The 17,913-nt window shown below is 35.8% G+C and overlaps 3 protein-coding genes across 5 annotated transcripts; 1 reads left to right on the top strand and 2 right to left on the bottom strand.

Annotated features, from left to right (window-relative positions):
* Positions 1-534: 534 nt before the first annotated feature.
* LOC18052975 lies at positions 535-9,282 on the top strand. Of its 3 annotated transcripts, none has more exons than XM_006447049.2 (10): positions 535-632; positions 1,512-1,553; positions 1,760-2,547; positions 2,880-4,132; positions 4,516-4,813; positions 4,928-5,152; positions 7,129-7,302; positions 7,598-7,792; positions 7,881-7,994; positions 8,277-9,282. In XM_006447049.2, the coding sequence occupies exons 3-10, from the start codon at positions 1,843-1,845 to the stop codon at positions 8,613-8,615; spliced, it is 3,303 nt and encodes a 1,100-aa protein (XP_006447112.1). In that variant the 5' UTR covers positions 535-632; positions 1,512-1,553; positions 1,760-1,842; the 3' UTR covers positions 8,616-9,282. The 3 variants fall into 3 exon arrangements, with proteins under 3 accessions (XP_006447112.1, XP_006447111.1, XP_024046118.1); XM_006447048.2 differs by lacking the exon at positions 535-632 and adding an exon at positions 645-915; XM_024190350.1 differs by lacking the exon at positions 535-632 and adding an exon at positions 929-968.
* LOC18052974 (probable adenylate kinase 7, mitochondrial) lies at positions 9,183-11,483 on the bottom strand. Its single transcript, XM_006447045.2, has 4 exons — positions 11,020-11,483; positions 10,183-10,323; positions 9,836-10,030; positions 9,183-9,561 (listed from the first exon to the last, which is right to left on the bottom strand). The coding sequence occupies exons 1-4, from the start codon at positions 11,350-11,352 to the stop codon at positions 9,409-9,411; spliced, it is 822 nt and encodes a 273-aa protein (XP_006447108.1). The 5' UTR covers positions 11,353-11,483; the 3' UTR covers positions 9,183-9,408.
* A 4,997-nt stretch (positions 11,484-16,480) lies between these two features.
* LOC112100908 lies at positions 16,481-17,148 on the bottom strand. Its single transcript, XM_024190778.1, has 3 exons — positions 16,767-17,148; positions 16,619-16,644; positions 16,481-16,531 (listed from the first exon to the last, which is right to left on the bottom strand). Exons 1-3 carry the CDS (start codon positions 17,146-17,148, stop codon positions 16,481-16,483), a joined length of 459 nt encoding a protein of 152 aa, XP_024046546.1.
* Between the last annotated feature and the right edge of the window lie 765 nt (positions 17,149-17,913).

Here is a 17,913-nt window from a genome sequence, read left to right as displayed (position 1 = left end):
TGAAATTAGAGACATCCAACACACTTTCACGCCTTTCACCTGCCTTAATTATTTAGATTTGAACTTTGACAATGTTGTATTAAAGACAATTCATAAATAATGGGCATTTACTGTCGATGGTAAAGTGAAGCAATAGCTCCCTATTCCCATGTGAGACAATATTTGATGTCATTATGTGTTTTTTTTTATTACTAATTGTAGTAAACATGCTATTATGGTAATATAAAAAAATTACCGAAAATTCAAAATAAACATTATTTCACAATATTAGATTATAAGACATGACTTTTATCGAATAAATCACCATACCATTTTTTTTATTTTCAAATACTAATTTCAACACAAGTTACAAAATATATTTTCATATTCATTCAAATAAATCATTCTTATTAAATAAAATAAATTTAAAAAAACACCATTTCGAAAACAAATCAGTGGGAATCGGCAATTTTAGACAATGTACATTCTAATGAAATCATGAATGGAGCGTGATAGACACACACTCTTAAGTAGAGCGTGTGTTATTAAATTTCCTTTTTCTCAGCGGAACCACTTCGGGCAAGGCATCACTGTCGGCAAACTCCAAACAAGCACCGAACGGCAGCAAAGAGCAAACCGAGGCTATAAAAACGGTGCCGTTTCTGTCTTCTGATATGAGTCACCACGCTCGTTTAATTATTTTATCAACGAGAGAGTCCCTCGTGTCGTCATCTTTACTTTTTTTTTTTTTTCAATTTTTTCTTATTTTAATAGACATCCTCGGTTCTGATTCTCTCAGTCACTCACAGTCTCTCTCTCTCTGCTCTCAACCTCAAAACAAAACTCAGATATTTCATTCTTTATTACTTCCAAAACGGCACAGTTTATTCTCTTACATTTCTCCAATTTTTGTAGCTTCCATTACAGTTTACACAGGTGCATGTGATGTCTTAACAGTTTATGTTTTGTCATTTGTGTACTTTCGTCTGGTAATTTTTTTGCTGCATTGCAATAATCTGTTATGTCTTTTGCTACTGTGAGCTCAAAAAAATGGACGGTTCTGATTATATCAACTTTTATCTTCTGTGGATCTGGTTTTAAGTTGATGGTGAGCAGTAAAGAAAATAATAGCTTTGAACAAAATTTTTAAGTAAATGAGAAATCATTTCGATTTTATTTTAATTGGATTCGCTAGCTTTTTTTTTTTTTTTTTTCCTTAAAGCTCAGTTTTTGCTGTTTCAGTGTTAGCTGTTTAGTTCAAGTTTTATTGCATTAAATGGGCTTAATGTACTTTGATTTCACTTCTTGCTTGCTCTATTTTTATTTTTTTTACTTTTTTGGCTCATTCATTTTTTTAAAAATATATATCTCTTGTTTTCTTTCTTTTGTTTTACTTTTAAGCTTGCTTAGGATTTGTACATTTATTGCCTTTTCTACTTATTAGGTGTGGTGTAATGTGGATCATTTGATGACTGCACAGTGTTGCCTTAATTCGTAAGCTTAAAACTGATTTTGAGTTTTTTTTATTTTAGGGGTTTGATGAAAGAATTGAAAGCTCAATTCAGCTAAGGAAGGTAATCATATTAAATTTAAACCTCACCTGGGTGCAAATTTTCCCGTTTTGAGTTCTAAATAAATGAACATTTTAACATTTGAAGTTCTGGGTTTCATTCAGGTTCATCTGGAAGTTCTGCATTTTTTTTCCCTCATAATGCATATCTTAAATTCTGCTGTTAATCTTCTGAATTACATGGTTCTTCCTTTTGTGTATGGATTTTAGGAATTTGAGCTCTTACAATTGAAGTAGTGTAAAGAATTTCTGGCGGCGTGTAAGAGGTGGAATAGCTGTGTGTTTGTCCAACAATGGTTCTAGGCCTAAGTGCAAAGAACAGGAAAGAAGCCTCAATTCATGTTGATTATCAAATCCACATTCAGGATATTAAGCCATGGCCACCATCACAGTCGCTGAGATCCCTACGGTCTGTGATGATTCAGTGGCAAAATGGTGATCGGAATTCTGGGTCTACTAAAACGGTTGGCCCCTCACTGGGGTCAGTTATTGGTGAGGGAAAAATTGAGTTCAACGAGTCTTTTAGGCTTCGTGTTACTCTGCTAAGGGATATGAATGTTAAAAACAAGGATGCTGATACATTCCTGAAGAACTGTTTGGAGTTCAACTTGTATGAGCCTCGAAGGGATAAGACCCAGTTGTTGGCCACTGCTACCATAGACTTAGCAGATTATGGCATTGTTAAAGAGACCTTAAGTGTTAATGCTCCTATGAACAGCAAGAGGAGCTTTAGGAACACAGCTCAACCGGTGCTGTTCATTAAAATCCAGCCCGCTGAAAAGTCTGTGAGTCGTACGAGCTCCTCTTTGAGGGAAGGCTTTTCAAGAGAGACCTCATTGGATAAGAATGGTGGTGAATCTGTTTCAGCGCTAATGAACGAAGAGTACACTGAGGAAGCTGAGAGTGCTTCTTTCACTGATGATGATGTCTCCTCACGTTCTTCTCCAACTGTTTCTTCAACAGTTGAGATGAATAATGGTTTTCCTCAAAATGAAGAGGTCCTTAATACCTTCCTTCTTCTTTTCTATTATTGTTAACATTAGTTCCTCCTTTTGATCCTGTTAGAACTGAGCTAATTTGATTTATATTAACCTGTTTATACCACTTCTGCTCCTGTTCTGTGCAAATTTTTTCTCCCTGCAGTAACTAATATTAGCTATTATTTTAGGTGCAATACACATTTTCATAGTTGTTTTCCTTGGTGGCACCCGTAATATGAGCGTTTTTCTGTACTGACCTTGTTATGGCCTTATGTTCAGACAAATATTATCCTGGATTGACAAATTAATTTCACTGTACTGGAAGCTTAATGATTTGCTCTAAATTGCAGATTAGATCAGTCACATTGTCAGATAGTGCAGAAGGTTTTAAAAAGGAGCAGGCCCTAGCATCAAAATCGCACCCAGATAAATCAAATATAAAGGCACAGATATCACCACACGAACATCTGAAAGGGGGTTCATCTCGTTCGTCATCAATAGATTTATCTTCTGAACTTGAGGGCCATGTAAATTGTCATGCTCCTGTGTGCAACTCTCCTAATTCTAGTCCATTTATCTCAAAAAAAGTGATAGCCCATGCTGTTCAATCTTCCTCATCATTCATCAGTAATGAAAATGGTAAAGAAGAGGACAGTCCTTGTCTGAGGGGCAATGATCATGAAAATTTGGCCGAAGTTCAAAGAAAGCTTCCTACTGGAAAACCTGCTATTAGTGTTAATGCTGAACAAAACTGTGAGGAAGTTGCGTCTAATAATTTTTCAGCAAAATTAGCATCTTTGAATGAGAAACACCCTCTAATTCAGGAGATTGGCTCTTCAAACTCTAGTGATTCTCAAGTCAATGGGGAGAATGATGCAAATGGAAAAACTTGGAGAATGGGAAAAGTTTCCATGGAGGAGGGTGCATACTTGGATGATTATTGCAATGATTTTGTGAAGTATAGAATGGAACAGGAAGACAACGGGCTGGAAAGAGAGATCTTTGAAAAGGGAAGGCATTCTGCTGGAGATGAACCATTAAATTTTTGTTCACGAAATGCTACCAGAAATCAAGTCTCACTGGGAAGTGATTCACCTTCCCCAATCAGGGAAGATCCGGTAAATTTTGGAACGAAGAGAAATCTATTAAAAAGTGACAGATTAAAAAATGTTAGGTCTGTTAGGTCATCATCAGACATAGCTAGGAGCAATGGTAATCAGAAAGAAGCGAAGGAAAATGGTGTATTGGGAGATGCACCGAATCGCGCAGGAAGCTTCGGGAGCCCAGAAAGAAAAGATTATAAGGTTTACCCAAGGGATTCTAGAAGTGCCGTTGCAGAGAGCAAAATCCAACAGTTGGAACACAAAATAAAGATGCTTGAGACAGAGTTGAGAGAAGCTGCTGCTATCGAGGCTTCTCTTTACTCAGTAGTAGCTGAGCATGGAAGTTCTATGAGTAAGGTCCATGCTCCAGCTCGCCGTCTTTCTAGGCTGTATCTTCATGCTTGCAAAGAAGATTTCCAATCAAGGAGAGCTAGTGCAGCAAGAAGTGCTGTGTCAGGATTAGTTTTGGTTGCAAAAGCTTGCGGAAATGATGTTCCCAGGTGGGTAAAATCACATTATGCATTTCTTTGCTCGCTTTAGAGACTAGAGTGATGCTCCTTAGACTTGATTGCATGTGAAGTTGAAAATTTCCTCAAATATTTTCATTCCTCTTTGTGGTCACCTTAAAAACATTCTTTCAGGTCTGTAAGTTTACTAAATGAGACATTGATTATACAAACTCTAAGATAAGTCCGCGGATGGCTGCTTTATACTCCACATAAATGCAACATCTGACAAAGCTCCAACTTAATGTGTTAGGTTTTTGGGTTAAGCTCCTTTTATTTGTGCTACTGCTTCTGCTGTATGTGTTCATTTACTGTTTGAGAAAAATTCTAGAACTTTGTTAAGAGCTCATTCAATAGTCTTGGCACTCTGATGACAGGTTAACATTTTGGTTGTCTAATTCTATTGTGTTGAGAGCAATTATAAGTCAAGCTACTGGGAGACTAGAGCAACCATTTGCCGCTGGACAATCTCTAGAAAGGAACAGCAGTCAAAGGGGAAATAACAATATAACATCTCCACTAAAATGGAAGGAATCTGCTTCCAGAAAAAAGGATAATAGAAATGTTATGCGTGGTAGTTTTGATGACTGGGAGGACCCACATACATTGCCATCTGCACTGGAAAAGGTTGAAGCTTGGATCTTCTCCCGAATCGTTGAATCAATCTGGTGGCAGGTTGTATCTTAATTCTTTTCCCACATTTTTTGAATTTAAATGTAAGACAACAAATAGCACCTCTACAAGTGGTTTTATAGTTCTCAGCTGATTCTGGTTCCTGCTTTTATCCAGACTCTGACACCACACATGCAGTCTGCTGCTGAAAGAGTGATGGATAGAGACATTGGTTCTTGCTCAAGGAAAAACTTAGAAAGGACTTCTAGTTCAGGTGATCAAGAGCAAATAAACTTTTCATTAGACCATTGGAAGAAGGCTTTCAAGGACGCCTGTGAAAGACTTTGTCCTGTTCGAGCCAGGGGGCATGAATGTGGCTGCCTGCCGTTGTTGGCTAGATTGGTAAATTTATAATCTGTTTAATTCTTACCATTTATTTCCTTTCAATGATGAGAGGTGAATGATACATTAGATTGCGTAACTTGTCATTGGTGTTCTTTTAGTGGTCGTGGTGTTTTTTGTTTTGACATACCAACAATTTACCATTACAATTATCTTTGAATTCGATAAAAGTCAATTTTGAAGCTTTAGAAGATTCTGACTCTCTCTTAGTAAGAAGTGATTCTTACTCTATTGACATTTCCTTTTTAGTTCTTTCTGAAGTTTTGTAATTATTATCTATAGGTGCTAAAATGGTATGGAAAGTTTTTTAGCAATAAAAGTGGTTACATATTACCAACTAAAAATATAAAACTAGGTTGACTGATCTGATAATCCTAATGATTGAGTTTACCGAGAGTAAGAATGGCAAAATTACCCGCAAACTGGTAGAAAGCTGCCCCTTGTGAGTAATTTTGTGGGGTGCGCAGGTTTGGTATTTCAAATTTAAACCTACTGCGGCTTGCGGGTGGGTTTGGTATTGAGAAAAAATGATGCGGATATCAGCCTACCCGCATTTTTTTTAATTATTTATGTTTTGAATTTTAATAATAGAAATTACATTAAAAAAATTTAATTATAAATATATGTAATCTAAAGTTATTAGTCATGGCTTAGTCCTCCTAATTTCTAAACCTAACCTAACTCATTGTAGTCGTATGCCCTGCTCTTTCCATATGAATGTGTGTGTGTGTGGATATATATATAATAAGTAGAAATTTTATAATTTCTAAGTTTAATATTACTAATATTTATATTAGTTTAATTAATTTTTCTTGTTTTGCTTTAATGATTTGAACCTAATGATTGCTTACTAAAGTTGGGTTTTTATTTTTTTAATTAATTGTTAACGGTAGTTGTCCAAAATTTACTTGTTAATTTTGATTAAAAAAGATGGAGCATTGATCTTATTGATGATGATTTGCCTCCAACAAAAACATTTTGCGTTAGATTGATATATATATTTTATTTATTTTAATATTGAAACTTTAATTTTTATTTACATTACTAAAATCTAGAACTGAGTATTTTATGGGGATTTTAAGCTGCTGTTATGAATTTATGGATTGAATCATATAATTCAAAGTTTTATGTACTATTTAAAGTATTTTGTTTAATATTTGTGAGATTAAATGTGAGGACCCACAAAAAACCTGTTGTAGGTTGCGGGTGGGTTTGGTGGTTGTTAAAACCCGCAGTGAGTGAGTTTTTTTAAAGAAAATACAAACCTGCAGCGGGTTATGACTGGTTTGGTCATTTAAATTTTTTGTAGGTGCGGGTTTGGTAATGACAAACCTGCAGTGGATGGTATCCATTCCCTTAGAGCCTATATGGTACATATTCTTACGATTAAAAAAAAAAACTATGTTATTTTTTCTTCATTGAGAAAAATCACTTGTGTGCCACTTTAAACAAGATCCCAAATTGCTCAACCATAGATCAGGCATTTTGCATAAATTAATGTAGCTAACTTTAGTTCAAACTGATTAGCATCTTTTAACAATATTTCCAATGTTCAGACTGTTGATTAACCGCTAAGTGATCTGGTTATATTTTCAACTAAGGATTTTCTGTTTTCTAAAATTTTTTACATGCAATCTTTCTGTACATATTAAAATAACGGAGGAATGCAAAGAGTAATGCAACTATCGTTTGATCATCCTATTTCTAGACCCCCAAGGGGGCAGCCCCGTAGGCTCAGGGCTTGGGATCTGAAGCTTGGTTGTATCGAGGTCTCAGTTTTGATTCTTCTAGTGAGCTTAAAAATTTCTCCCTTTGCTGTCTCATGGGTCCTGGCAAACTTCTGTTTAAATTGATTCTTACCTTTCCACAATTTCTGGTGTTTACGAGCTGCTAAGTTTATCATATCATGTTTTTGAGCTGAGGATTTTTAGTTTTTAAAAATTTAACATTAGAATTCTTTTCTATGCTGTAACTAGATAATGGAGCAATGTGTGGCTAGATTAGATGTTGCTATGTTCAATGCCATTCTTCGTGAATCTGCTGATGAGATCCCAACTGATCCTGTTTCTGATCCCATTAGCGATTCCAAGGTGCTCCCTATTCCAGCTGGTAAATCAAGTTTTGGGGCTGGTGCACAGCTGAAAAATGCGGTAAGTGACACAAATTTTCGTTTTTGGCCTAAATTTAATGCCAGATCGTCAAACATCATGGTGCACAGGTCGGGGTTCTCTGACTTGTTTGTCAAGATATCATTTCCATGCAACCTCTCTTTGTTATTTCTCTGCAATGTTGTTTGACGCCTATATTGTCCAATAATGCAATTATGATTATTCTTGGGGTTGTAGGGGAGAGGGTAGGGTTTAAGATTATCTATGTACATTTAAACTAATACAAAATTTAGAAACATTAATCATAATTTCTTTCCTTTGGTACTGTGGATCCCAGATTGGCAACTGGTCTAGATGGCTGAGTGACCTTTTTGGTATGGATGATGATGACTCACTTGACAATGAAAATGAACATGATGCTGATGATGAGAGGCAAGATTCATCATTCAAGTCTTTCCATCTTCTCAATGCATTGAGTGATCTCATGATGCTTCCAAAGGACCTGCTGTTAAGTAGAAGCATCAGAAAAGAGGTTAGCACCCGGTTTCTTTTAGCCTTAATTGTGTATCTTCGGTACTTTGCTATCCTTGTTCACATAGCTGTATTTCATCTTTTTGAAGGTATGCCCCACCTTTGGTGCGCCATTGATAAAGAGGGTTCTTGACAATTTTGTCCCGGATGAGTTTTGTCCTGACCCAATCCCACGTGTTGTTCTTGAAGCCCTTGACTCTGAGGTCAGTCCATTCTAAATGAATCTTACAACATTTTGCTTTTCCAATTGCTCATCTCATCTGTAATATGCTGGAGGTTGATTATTCCCTGTGACATGATGAAATATTTGGAGAGATAAATGTCGTGATGGTTTACTTTGGCAATGAATTTTGGTAGACCAGACCAAAATTCTGACTTTGGAGTGCAATCTCAGTTGCATTTGTTGCCTCAAAGAATCCACTTGATAAATCTGTGTTAGCCTTCGTGAAGGTTGGAACTAATCTTCTGGCTTTTACTTGATTCAGGATCTTGAAGCTGGTGAGGAATCTATCACAAGCTTCCCATGCATTGCAGCTCCACCACTCTATACACCACCTTCAGCTGATTCTGTTGCCAGTTCCATTGGAGATTTTGGAAGTAATTCTCAGCTGAGAAGAAGTGGATCCTCGGTGGTTAGAAAATCCTACACAAGTGATGATGAGCTGGATGAACTGAATTCTCCTTTGGCTTCAATCTTTATTAGCAGTTCTCGGTCTTTCCCTGTTCCTACAAGACCCAGCCGGATTTCCAAGGGAAATAACAATCAAAGTGCTGTCAGATATGAACTCCTTCGAGACATTTGGATGACCAGCGAATATATATAATATAGATTCTCTAGTACATATGAATAATCCATATTGTATGTAAATCTGTAGTCCAATTTTGGTTTTGTGGATTTTTCTGTTTTCTGTACAAAGAAGTTTGCATTACCTTAGCATTCGGAGAATGACTTAAAGCTGTATCCCTCATAAGTGGAGAACCCGTACGAATGGTATGATAATTTCGGTTTTGATGGTCACTGAAGGGATCCTGAGGCAGAATGTATGGTCTTTACAGTTTTTCACTTTTCAATCCAGAAAGTTCAAAGGAAACTTCATATTTCGTGCTGAGCCTCCGAGAATGTGTAAACTTCCCACGGAAAATGAAAGCCTGGAAATGCATATGGATACGGGTACTTTTCATATTTTGAAGTGCGGTACGTTTCCTATAGAAATTTCACCCGCAAGGCCACAAGTATTCTTGCATTCAGTTGCCAAAGTTAAAAGCTAAAGAGCAGCTCGATGATTTAGTGACATTCAAAGCAAGACCAATTGCTTAATTGAGTATATAAGAATTGTAGATGGATTCATATAAGGGAAAAGGTAGAGAGTAGTGGAACCAAAAACGAAGGGAAAATGCAGTCTTGGTATAATAGTATTCATATATGCCAGCAGTTTTCTCCACTTTTCACCTCTGAAACAAAATTACAATACAAACTGAGCATCCTTCAACTACTAAATGACAAAACTTCAAATCAACCAAATCAAAATTTTAATTCGCTCTGTAACTCATGTTATACATATTTACTATCACGCGGGAATAAGAATAGAGCAGTCTCTGAATCAGATGGAAACTATTTCATGCTGTCAACTTCTGAGAAGAACTAACAGCATTCATATGCTGGAGATGTAATGCAGATAACAATCCTTGCCAGGTTTCTCCAGGTGCAGCTGCCACTTGAAAGTTAAGAAGTTTCCTTTGTTTACTGTAATAATCTTCCAATGACTTACCCTGAAATGGTTAAATTTATCTGATTAATAAAAATTTCAAATTAGAAGTCATACTGGTTTTATTCAGAATCATAAATGAGCACTTCGTTAATAAGATCATATACTAAGATAAAATGGCCATCACCAAACTTATAGACAATCCACAGTCTCACGTGTATGAAAATAATTATTTTATAAGGTTTTACTGTATACACAAAAGTATATTCTTCTAAGCTTTGATTCAAAAATTAAAAGAAATAAATAAATAATAAATAAAAGAGGGTAGCATCACGCACCTGCTCTGCATAGATACGGAACTTCTCCTTCCAGGCACTGGCTGCATCAGCAGCAGAAAATCTGGCACCGCCCAAGCTAAGAAATTCTTTATGAGGAGAAAAGGCTTCACTTTCTAGATTCCTTTTAACCAATTGGTCCTCAGTGCTCTGAAAATTGACGACTAGATCAACATCCACAATTTGATCAAGAATTTCCTGCAAAGCCATCCAGTATTGCAAGGACACATAAGACACAAAGAACCATCTACTGGCTTATTAAGAATGACAGAACCAATAATCACACAGCACCCATAAAGAAACAAGAAAAGAAATGCTAAAGCCATGGTATAACGGAACTCCAGACTTACGGCTTGAATCCTTGTCCGAGGAATTCCATCCAGAATGAACCCACTTTCTCCCCTGTAGTATCCTTCTTCCAGCCTCTTTGACAACAATGCAAAAATTACATCTTCTGGCACAAGCTTTCCTTCATTTACAGCATTCGCGATCTAAAGTGGCAAACAACCGCAAAAAAGAGAAAAACAAGGAACAAAAAATAAAATATCCCATCTCGATAATAGGAAAAAAAAAAAAAATATATATATATATATATAATCATGATAATTGGAAAAATAAAATATTTCGCACTCTAATTAGTGGAAAAAAAGGCATGTCGTACTAACAAGACATACTAGGGGAGACAAAAATTACTAGAGACAAACAAGCAATCATAACAACTTCCATTAGGTAGAAAAAGGAAAGCGAAAAATCATGGAATATGCTTTAGTTTTGCATTGAACTAACACCATTGATAAAACTTCAATGTCACTCATTGAACTGACCCTATTGATATAATTTCATTTCACTGACAACAGGGTCACCAAACCGTCTGTCTGTCTACAAAGAAACGAATTTCGATTATCATTGACCAAGGAAATTCAGCGTAAATAAATCATATAAAAATAAAATAAAATGATCAGCAACAATTGAATGTAACTAACATTCACTTCAACTCATTTCTAATTTTTCTTTTACAGGAAGCTTACTCCCCAACCTTCATCTCTTCCCATCATTTTACATGTTTAGGAGAATCAAATTATAAATAAAATTTCCCTAAAATAATTAATAACAAATTGACGTAAATAAAACATAAAGCGAAGGCCCTTTACTTTGTTTTGGAGGTAATAATACAGAAGAAAATAAACCTGTTTATAGAGAGCAGATCGAGGGCTAAGCTCTTGTCTAACAAGACTTCCCATTGAGATATGAGGAACTTCTAGAAGTTTCGACAGATTATCGGCGTACACGTGTTTCTTCACACCCGGGTCACCAATTAACACCCACTGCACTCCTCTCCTCGGCGGCAACCCAGCCGAGTCGAGCCGCAGCATCGGCTCGCTCGCCTGTCCGTGGAGATCGCACTCGTCGTCGTAGTCGTACTGCAGCTGAGCCGCAGCCGCCGATCCGTAGGCCCGGCTTCTGGCTAGCTGGCGCAGCTGCAGGGCGGCGGCTGCTCTCAGTCGGCTCAGTCCGGCCATGGCGTGTCGGCGCTCGAAAGATATTTTTGCTTTTGGAAAAGTTGAGAAGCTGGCGAGCTATGGAATGCAAGAGGGCTTTAGTGGTTTTACAAAGACGAGGTTTTAGAGAAAGGGACACACACAACGGCAGTCACAAGCGTAGGGCTAGGGCTTTCGAATTACGATATTGCCATTGTTTAATTCCTGCGTGCCACGTGGTCGGTGATTATGAGAGAGGCACGTTGAACCCCACGAGAGAGGGAGAGTTGACGACTAAATGCCCGACGCGTGGAACTTGTTGGCAGCCTCTAGGATTTCTACGTGCCTGACGTTCTGCCACGTGTGGGATTCGAGGGTGGGCTTTATTAAGAGCAAAGAGGTTGGGCTCTCGAATTTATTTTAATGCATGACGGATTTTACTAATGACACCCCAGAACGTCTAATAACACGCTTTTATGTATTTACAAATTCAGCCTACCGAATTTTTTTAAGGTAAATCCAAGGAGGGCGTAATTTGAAATTTTACTTCAATAAAAGTGCACTTATAGTTATCTTAATGAGAAGATATCGATACCCCTAGTGCAGACTGTTGGGGAAAATTTTGTTTTTTTTTTTAAATTTTTATAAATTTTTTTAGAACCGATCTCATACAATATATAAGAATATGTAATCTAGAAATCGTATCTTGAAAATTTGATTTAACTTTTTTCGCTGAAGTGATTTAGGCTCCTAGATCACGATCCGTCACTACCACGCCTGTTAGATCACGAACTGTCACCAATGATCTTCCAGGTTATGACTCAGGTTTGATCTGCACTTAACGTGTGAGCGCCTTTATCACTACCAAAGCAACCAGCACGAGAAAATTTTTCTCTCAAAATTAGAGAGAAAAATCTTTTTCTCTTATCTGTATAAAGTGGCTGCTCTCTTCTTTTGGGAGAAAATAAACCCTTTTATATCTCTATTTAGTGGAAGCTCTAGGCTCCATTTTTTATATTATTTAATTCTATTAAATCAATTTTGATTTAAATAAAAATAATAAATCAAAAGTAACATTACTTTTTTCTTGTCATAGGGGCTCATCTTGTAAAATAACACAAGGCCCTTTAGACACAAGTACATTACATGGAGCCTCTCACTAAATAATATATTTAAGTTTTTAACCCAAATAATTAGTTATCTTTTTTATTAATCCAATAGCGGTGCAGTTAATTAAATGAGCTAACCCGGAGATCATTTGGGAAGATAAAATAGTGGCTATAATAATTAGGTCTGTAATTAAACTAACCCAATTATTTAATTCTAAATCTACTCCACTAAAATATTGGAACTGACCTCCATAATTGTATGCTCGAATAATAATTCGTCCCAAGCCACATCAATTTCTTTACTGCATAATCATTTGTACCACATCGTTAATTAAATCGACATCTCAACTGTCCAATCGATTTAATTACATCTTATTCATTGATACTTACTGGTTTTCTCTAATGATCATTTTCAACATACTAATATGTTAACACACTCTGGCTAGAGAATTCTATGATCAAGTGCCGAAAACCCATCAAGAGATGTGTTGTACAAATTCTATATTGTTAATCTATAACTTCAATACTCATAAATGCTCCCACCAAGATACCGGGTAATCTAAACTACAAGTATGTGTCATGCCCATTGGTAACTCAAATATAATAACAATTACAATCATGAAATCATAATTAACTGAAGATTAAGATTACAGTAAAATCAATGCCTGTGAGATTTAATAAGTCTGACAGTTATTACAAAGTTAATTAAATCTCATATGTGATCATGTTCAATGTAGTCGTACTACATCAATAAATTCATACATGATTAAGACAAATCATTCAATAAATTTATTACAGTCTATACCTAAATAAAATGCCCAACTTTATTTATCAACTGCGAACCAAATTTATTTAATCATAAGATAACTTGTATTTATATCTTCTTTGAATCCACATGGTGATCACATAAATACATATAATATGATTAAATGGGCTTTAATCAAAATATTAATGCAATTAAAATATTTGAATAAAATACCTCATTTATTTTATTAATCAGAAAAATTATTTATTACAATTAAATAAACACATATGCTTTTAAAGAGCACATTTCCCCAACAATCTCCCACTAGCTCTCAAAACATATTTGGCATCTCACGCATGCCCATGGATTCTAAGTGCAAGTTAAAAGGTTTCCCAAGAATAGTCTTAGTAAAAGGATCTGCCAAGTTTTGCTGTGACTCAATCTTAGTAACCTCTACATCACCTCTCTGCACTATATCCCTTATAAGATGATATTTCCTCTCAATATGTTTTTGTTTCTTGTGGTTCATTGGTTCTTTAGATTGAGTTACCGCACCACTATTATCGCAAAATAATTTAAGGGGTGCAGTTACAGCAGGTACCACCTCAAGATCTTGTAGGAACTTGCGGAGCCATACAACTTCTTTTGCAGCTTCGGATGCAGCCACATATTCAGCTTCAGTTGTGGAGTTTGCGATACAAGATTGTTTCACACTCCTCCAACTAATAGCTCTACTTCCCAATGTAAACACATAGCCAGAAGTTGATTTTCTGGAATCCTTATCTGACATAAAGTCAGAATCAATATAACCCACTGGAATGAGTTCATCACCAGAATACACAAGCATATAATTTTTAATTCTTTTCATATACTTCATTATATGTTTGACCGTTGTCCAGTGTTCAAGTCCAAGATTAGATTGATATCTACTAACCATCCATATAGCAAAATAGATGTCTGGCCGAGTGTAAAGCATGACATACATGAGACTTCCCACAGCTTCTGCATAGGGAACTCGTCTCATTCTCTCTATCTCTTCAGATGTTTTAGGTGATTGATCCTTAGATAATGTAATTCCATGTCTGAATGGTAATAAACCAGTCTTGAAATTTTCCATGCTAAATCTAGCCAATATCTTATCGATATAGACTGATTGAGACAAGGCTAAAGTTTTTTTCTTCCGGTCTCGTAGTAACTTGATACCAAGAATATAATTTGCCTCTCCCAGGTCTTTCATATCAAATTATTTTGCTAACCAACTCTTTATTGTAGTCAATACTTATATATCGTTTTTAATTAGGAGAATATCGTCTACATAAAGAATTAGGAAAGCTACATATTTTTCTTGAATTTTCTTGTACACATATGGTTCATTAATGTTCTGAATGAATCCAAACGATTTAATCGCTTGATCAAATCTGATGTTCCATGACCGGAATGCTTGCTTCAATCCATAAATGGATCTCCGCAACTTACATATTATGTGTTCTTGGCCTTTTTGTATAAATCCATCTGGTTGCTGTATGTAGATGTTTTCTTCAAGATGGCTGTTAAGAAAGGCAGTCTTGATATCCATTTGCCAAATTTCATAATCTAGCACTGCAGTAATGGAGAGTAGAATCCTAATGGATTTAAGCATAGCAACCGGAGAAAATGTTTCCTCATAATCGATTCCCTCTTTCTAAGTAAACCCTTTAGCTACTAATCTTACTTTAAATGTTTCCACCCTTCTATCTACTCCTCTTTTTCTCTTGTAAATCCACTTGCACCCTATAAGTTTTACCCCATTTGGTGTCTCTACAAGTTCCCAAACTTTATTGGAATATATAGATTCCATTTCTTGATTCATGACCTTTTTCCAAAATTCAACATCTCTATTTATTAGAGCTTCGTTGTAGCTAGTGGGATCTTGTACATGTTCATATGAGATAAATGTATATGTTTCTCCCAATAACATATATCTCACAGGTAACCTAGTTACCCTCCCACTACAACGAGGTTCTAAAAGTAATGGTTGTTCATGGATAATCATGTGTTGATCAGCTGGTTGTTGCTATTCTGTAACATGTGTTGAAAGCTGAGCATCAACCTGATCACCTGACAGTTCTTCAAGTATTACCTTACTCTTAGGTTTGAAGTTATTCATATAGTCTTCCTCGAGGGAAGTGAAATGTGTGATCACGATCACTTTCCTATTTTGAGGACTATAAAATAAACCTCCTCTTATTCCTTTGGGATACCCCACAAACATACAAACCTCAGAACATGAATCCATTTTTTCTGCCTTTGGTTTCAGCACATGTGCTGGTGATCCCCAAATACGGATATGTCGTAAACTTGGTTTGCGACCTGACCATAATTCTATTGGGGTTTTAGGCACTGACTTAAATGGAACTAAGTTCAAGAGTTAAACTGCAATTTCCAGTGCAAGTCCCCAAAATGAGATTGGTAATGACGAATAACTAAGCATAGATCTCACCATATCCAAAAGAGTTCTATTTCTCCTTTCAGCTACCCCATTTTGTTGTGGTGTTGCCGGGGCAGTCAATTGAGATATAATCCAATTTTCAACCAGATACTCTTTGAAATCTCCTGAGAGAAATTTACTACCTCGATCAGATCGAAGTTTCTTTATGTTCTTATCTAATTGTTTTTCTGTCTCAGCCCTATACTCTTTGAATTTCTCAAGAGCTTCAAACTTGTGACGCATTAGATAAATATAATCGTATCTTGAGTAATCATCAGTGAAAGTGATGAAATACTCATAACCTCATCGAGCTTGTACATTGATTGGTTCACATACATCTGTATGTACCAATTCAAGTGGTACTGTTGCACATACTCCTTTGGCCGAGAATGGCCTTTTGGTCATTTTTCCTTCTAAATAGAATTCACATAGTGGTAATGATTCATTTTCTAATGGACCCAAAATCTCATCTTTGATCATTCTCTGTATCCTATTTTGGTTTATATGACCCAAGCGTAAATGCCAGAGGTAACATTGGTTGGAAGAAATATTTCTTTTCTTAGATAAATGTGTATGCTCATCATTATTGATCATTGTGTCATGCATAGAATGGATCATTGGACTTAAATGATATAAATTATCTTCCAATGTACCAAAACAAATAAGTCTTTTATTATAAAAAATAGAAACAGAGGATCCAAAATTTATAGTGTACCATTTCTTTGACAAACAAGCTACTGAAATTAAATTCCTCTTAATGTTTGGAACATAAAGACAATTATTCAAAACTAAAGTCTCATTATTAAAAGATAATAAAACAGATCCAGTCTTCACTGTTGACACGAACTGTCATGTCCCTAACTGCATCTTGACGCTTCCTTCACTTATTTTCCTGGTTTTCTGAAACCAATAAAGTGAATTACAAATATGATTAATTTCTCCTGAATCCAACACCCAAGTGTCAATAGAATTCTGAACTAAACATACCTCAATTACAAAAAGATTTCCCATACCTGATTCACAATCTTAGAGCAATCATTTTTCCAGTGACCTTTTTGTCCACACTTGAAGTATTTGCCTTTTAGTTTGCCATCTTGCTTGGTAGACGGTCACTTTTTCCCAGCTTTCTTCTTACCTTTGCCTTTCGACTTAGGTCTAGAAGAAGAAGCTTTTTCAGTAATATTTATGCTTCTCAAAGATTTCTCAGAACAATAGATCTCTTCAACAGAATGGAGTTCGTTCATTAATTCAGTTAAGGTCATGTTTCTTTTGTTCATGTTATAATTGACCTTAAACTCCTTGAATGTTTCTGGCAGAGATTTTAGCACCATGTCAATCTTTGAGTTATTATCGATTTGTGCTCCCTGAATCTCAACATCATTCAAATAGTCCATCATTTTAAGGACATGATCACGAACTCTTGTGCCCTTCCCCATTTTACTGTTCATAATTCCTTTCAGCGCTGCTTGTCTCGCGGAGCGAGTACTATGCCCGAACATCTGTTGGAGACTATCCATTATTTCAGTGGCAGTCTCCAAGTTCTAATGTTTGGTCTGCAGAATATTAGAAATCGAGGCTAAAATGTAGCATTTTGCCATTTCATTAGCCTTTTGCCATTTCTCATAAAGCCTCTTTTGATTTCTATGAACATTATCCGCTGGAACTGGAGGGCATGGCTGGGTTAAGACATATTTATAATTTTCAGCAGTTAGGACAATGAATATATTTCTTTTCCAATCTATATAGTTCTCTCCAGTGAGTTTGTTTTGACTCAAAATAATAGTAAGTGGGCTCATGGAAGACATTTTTTGAAAAATAAAACATCCATACATAAATAGTTTGAAAGAATATTCACAATAAATGACAAAAATGCATAAAATCATAAATGCATTTTAATTTATTGTAACGATAATTTAGTTCCGCTTTGACAAGTTATCCGTTGGGGAAGTCATGTCTACACTTACTAGACCCAATTACCCATTGGATTATTTACTTTCATATAGAGACGTGATAAATAATTATCGTTATCCTTTTGGGCCTAAATTTGTTAACAGAGCTTCGTTGGGAATGTTAATAACAAATTTTAGTTGAGTGTATAACCATTATTTCAATCTACGTATTTTTCATATCAATAGTCACCGTTGGGGTGAACAATTGATTAAAAAATATTTCAATTTTATCTTTGAAAAAGTTCATCAAATAAAATATCTAATATATATACCCTCCGTATGGAGCATCACCGTATCATGAAGTCGATGTATATATATAATTTTATTATTGAA

Source organism: Citrus clementina, unplaced genomic scaffold, assembly GCF_000493195.1.
Source record: "Citrus clementina cultivar Clemenules unplaced genomic scaffold, Citrus_clementina_v1.0 scaffold_2, whole genome shotgun sequence".
In the NCBI taxonomy this organism is placed as follows: Eukaryota; Viridiplantae; Streptophyta; class Magnoliopsida; order Sapindales; family Rutaceae; genus Citrus; species Citrus x clementina.
The sequence above is the reverse complement of the archived record's forward strand: the minus strand, read 5'-3'. Positions and strand labels throughout refer to the sequence as shown.

Coding starts and splice junctions, on each gene's coding strand:
- LOC18052975 (XM_006447049.2), top strand. CDS start 1,843: ATGGTTCTAGGCCTAAGTGCAAAGAACAGGAAAGAAGCCTCAATTCAT. Junction 4,814..4,927: donor TTGAATCAATCTGGTGGCAG/GTTGTATCTTAA, acceptor GCTTTTATCCAG/ACTCTGACACCACACATGCA. Junction 7,793..7,880: donor GTAGAAGCATCAGAAAAGAG/GTTAGCACCCGG, acceptor ATCTTTTTGAAG/GTATGCCCCACCTTTGGTGC.
- LOC18052974 (XM_006447045.2), bottom strand. CDS start 11,352: ATGGCCGGACTGAGCCGACTGAGAGCAGCCGCCGCCCTGCAGCTGCGC. Junction 10,324..11,019: donor GATCTGCTCTCTATAAACAG/GTTTATTTTCTT, acceptor TTGCCACTTTAG/ATCGCGAATGCTGTAAATGA. Junction 10,031..10,182: donor CTCGGACAAGGATTCAAGCC/GTAAGTCTGGAG, acceptor ATGGCTTTGCAG/GAAATTCTTGATCAAATTGT.
- LOC112100908 (XM_024190778.1), bottom strand. CDS start 17,148: ATGGATAGTCTCCAACAGATGTTCGGGCATAGTACTCGCTCCGCGAGA. Junction 16,645..16,766: donor ACCTAAGTCGAAAGGCAAAG/GTAAGAAGAAAG, acceptor ATTGTGAATCAG/GTATGGGAAATCTTTTTGTA. Junction 16,532..16,618: donor GAAATCTTTTTGTAATTGAG/GTATGTTTAGTT, acceptor TATTGGTTTCAG/AAAACCAGGAAAATAAGTGA.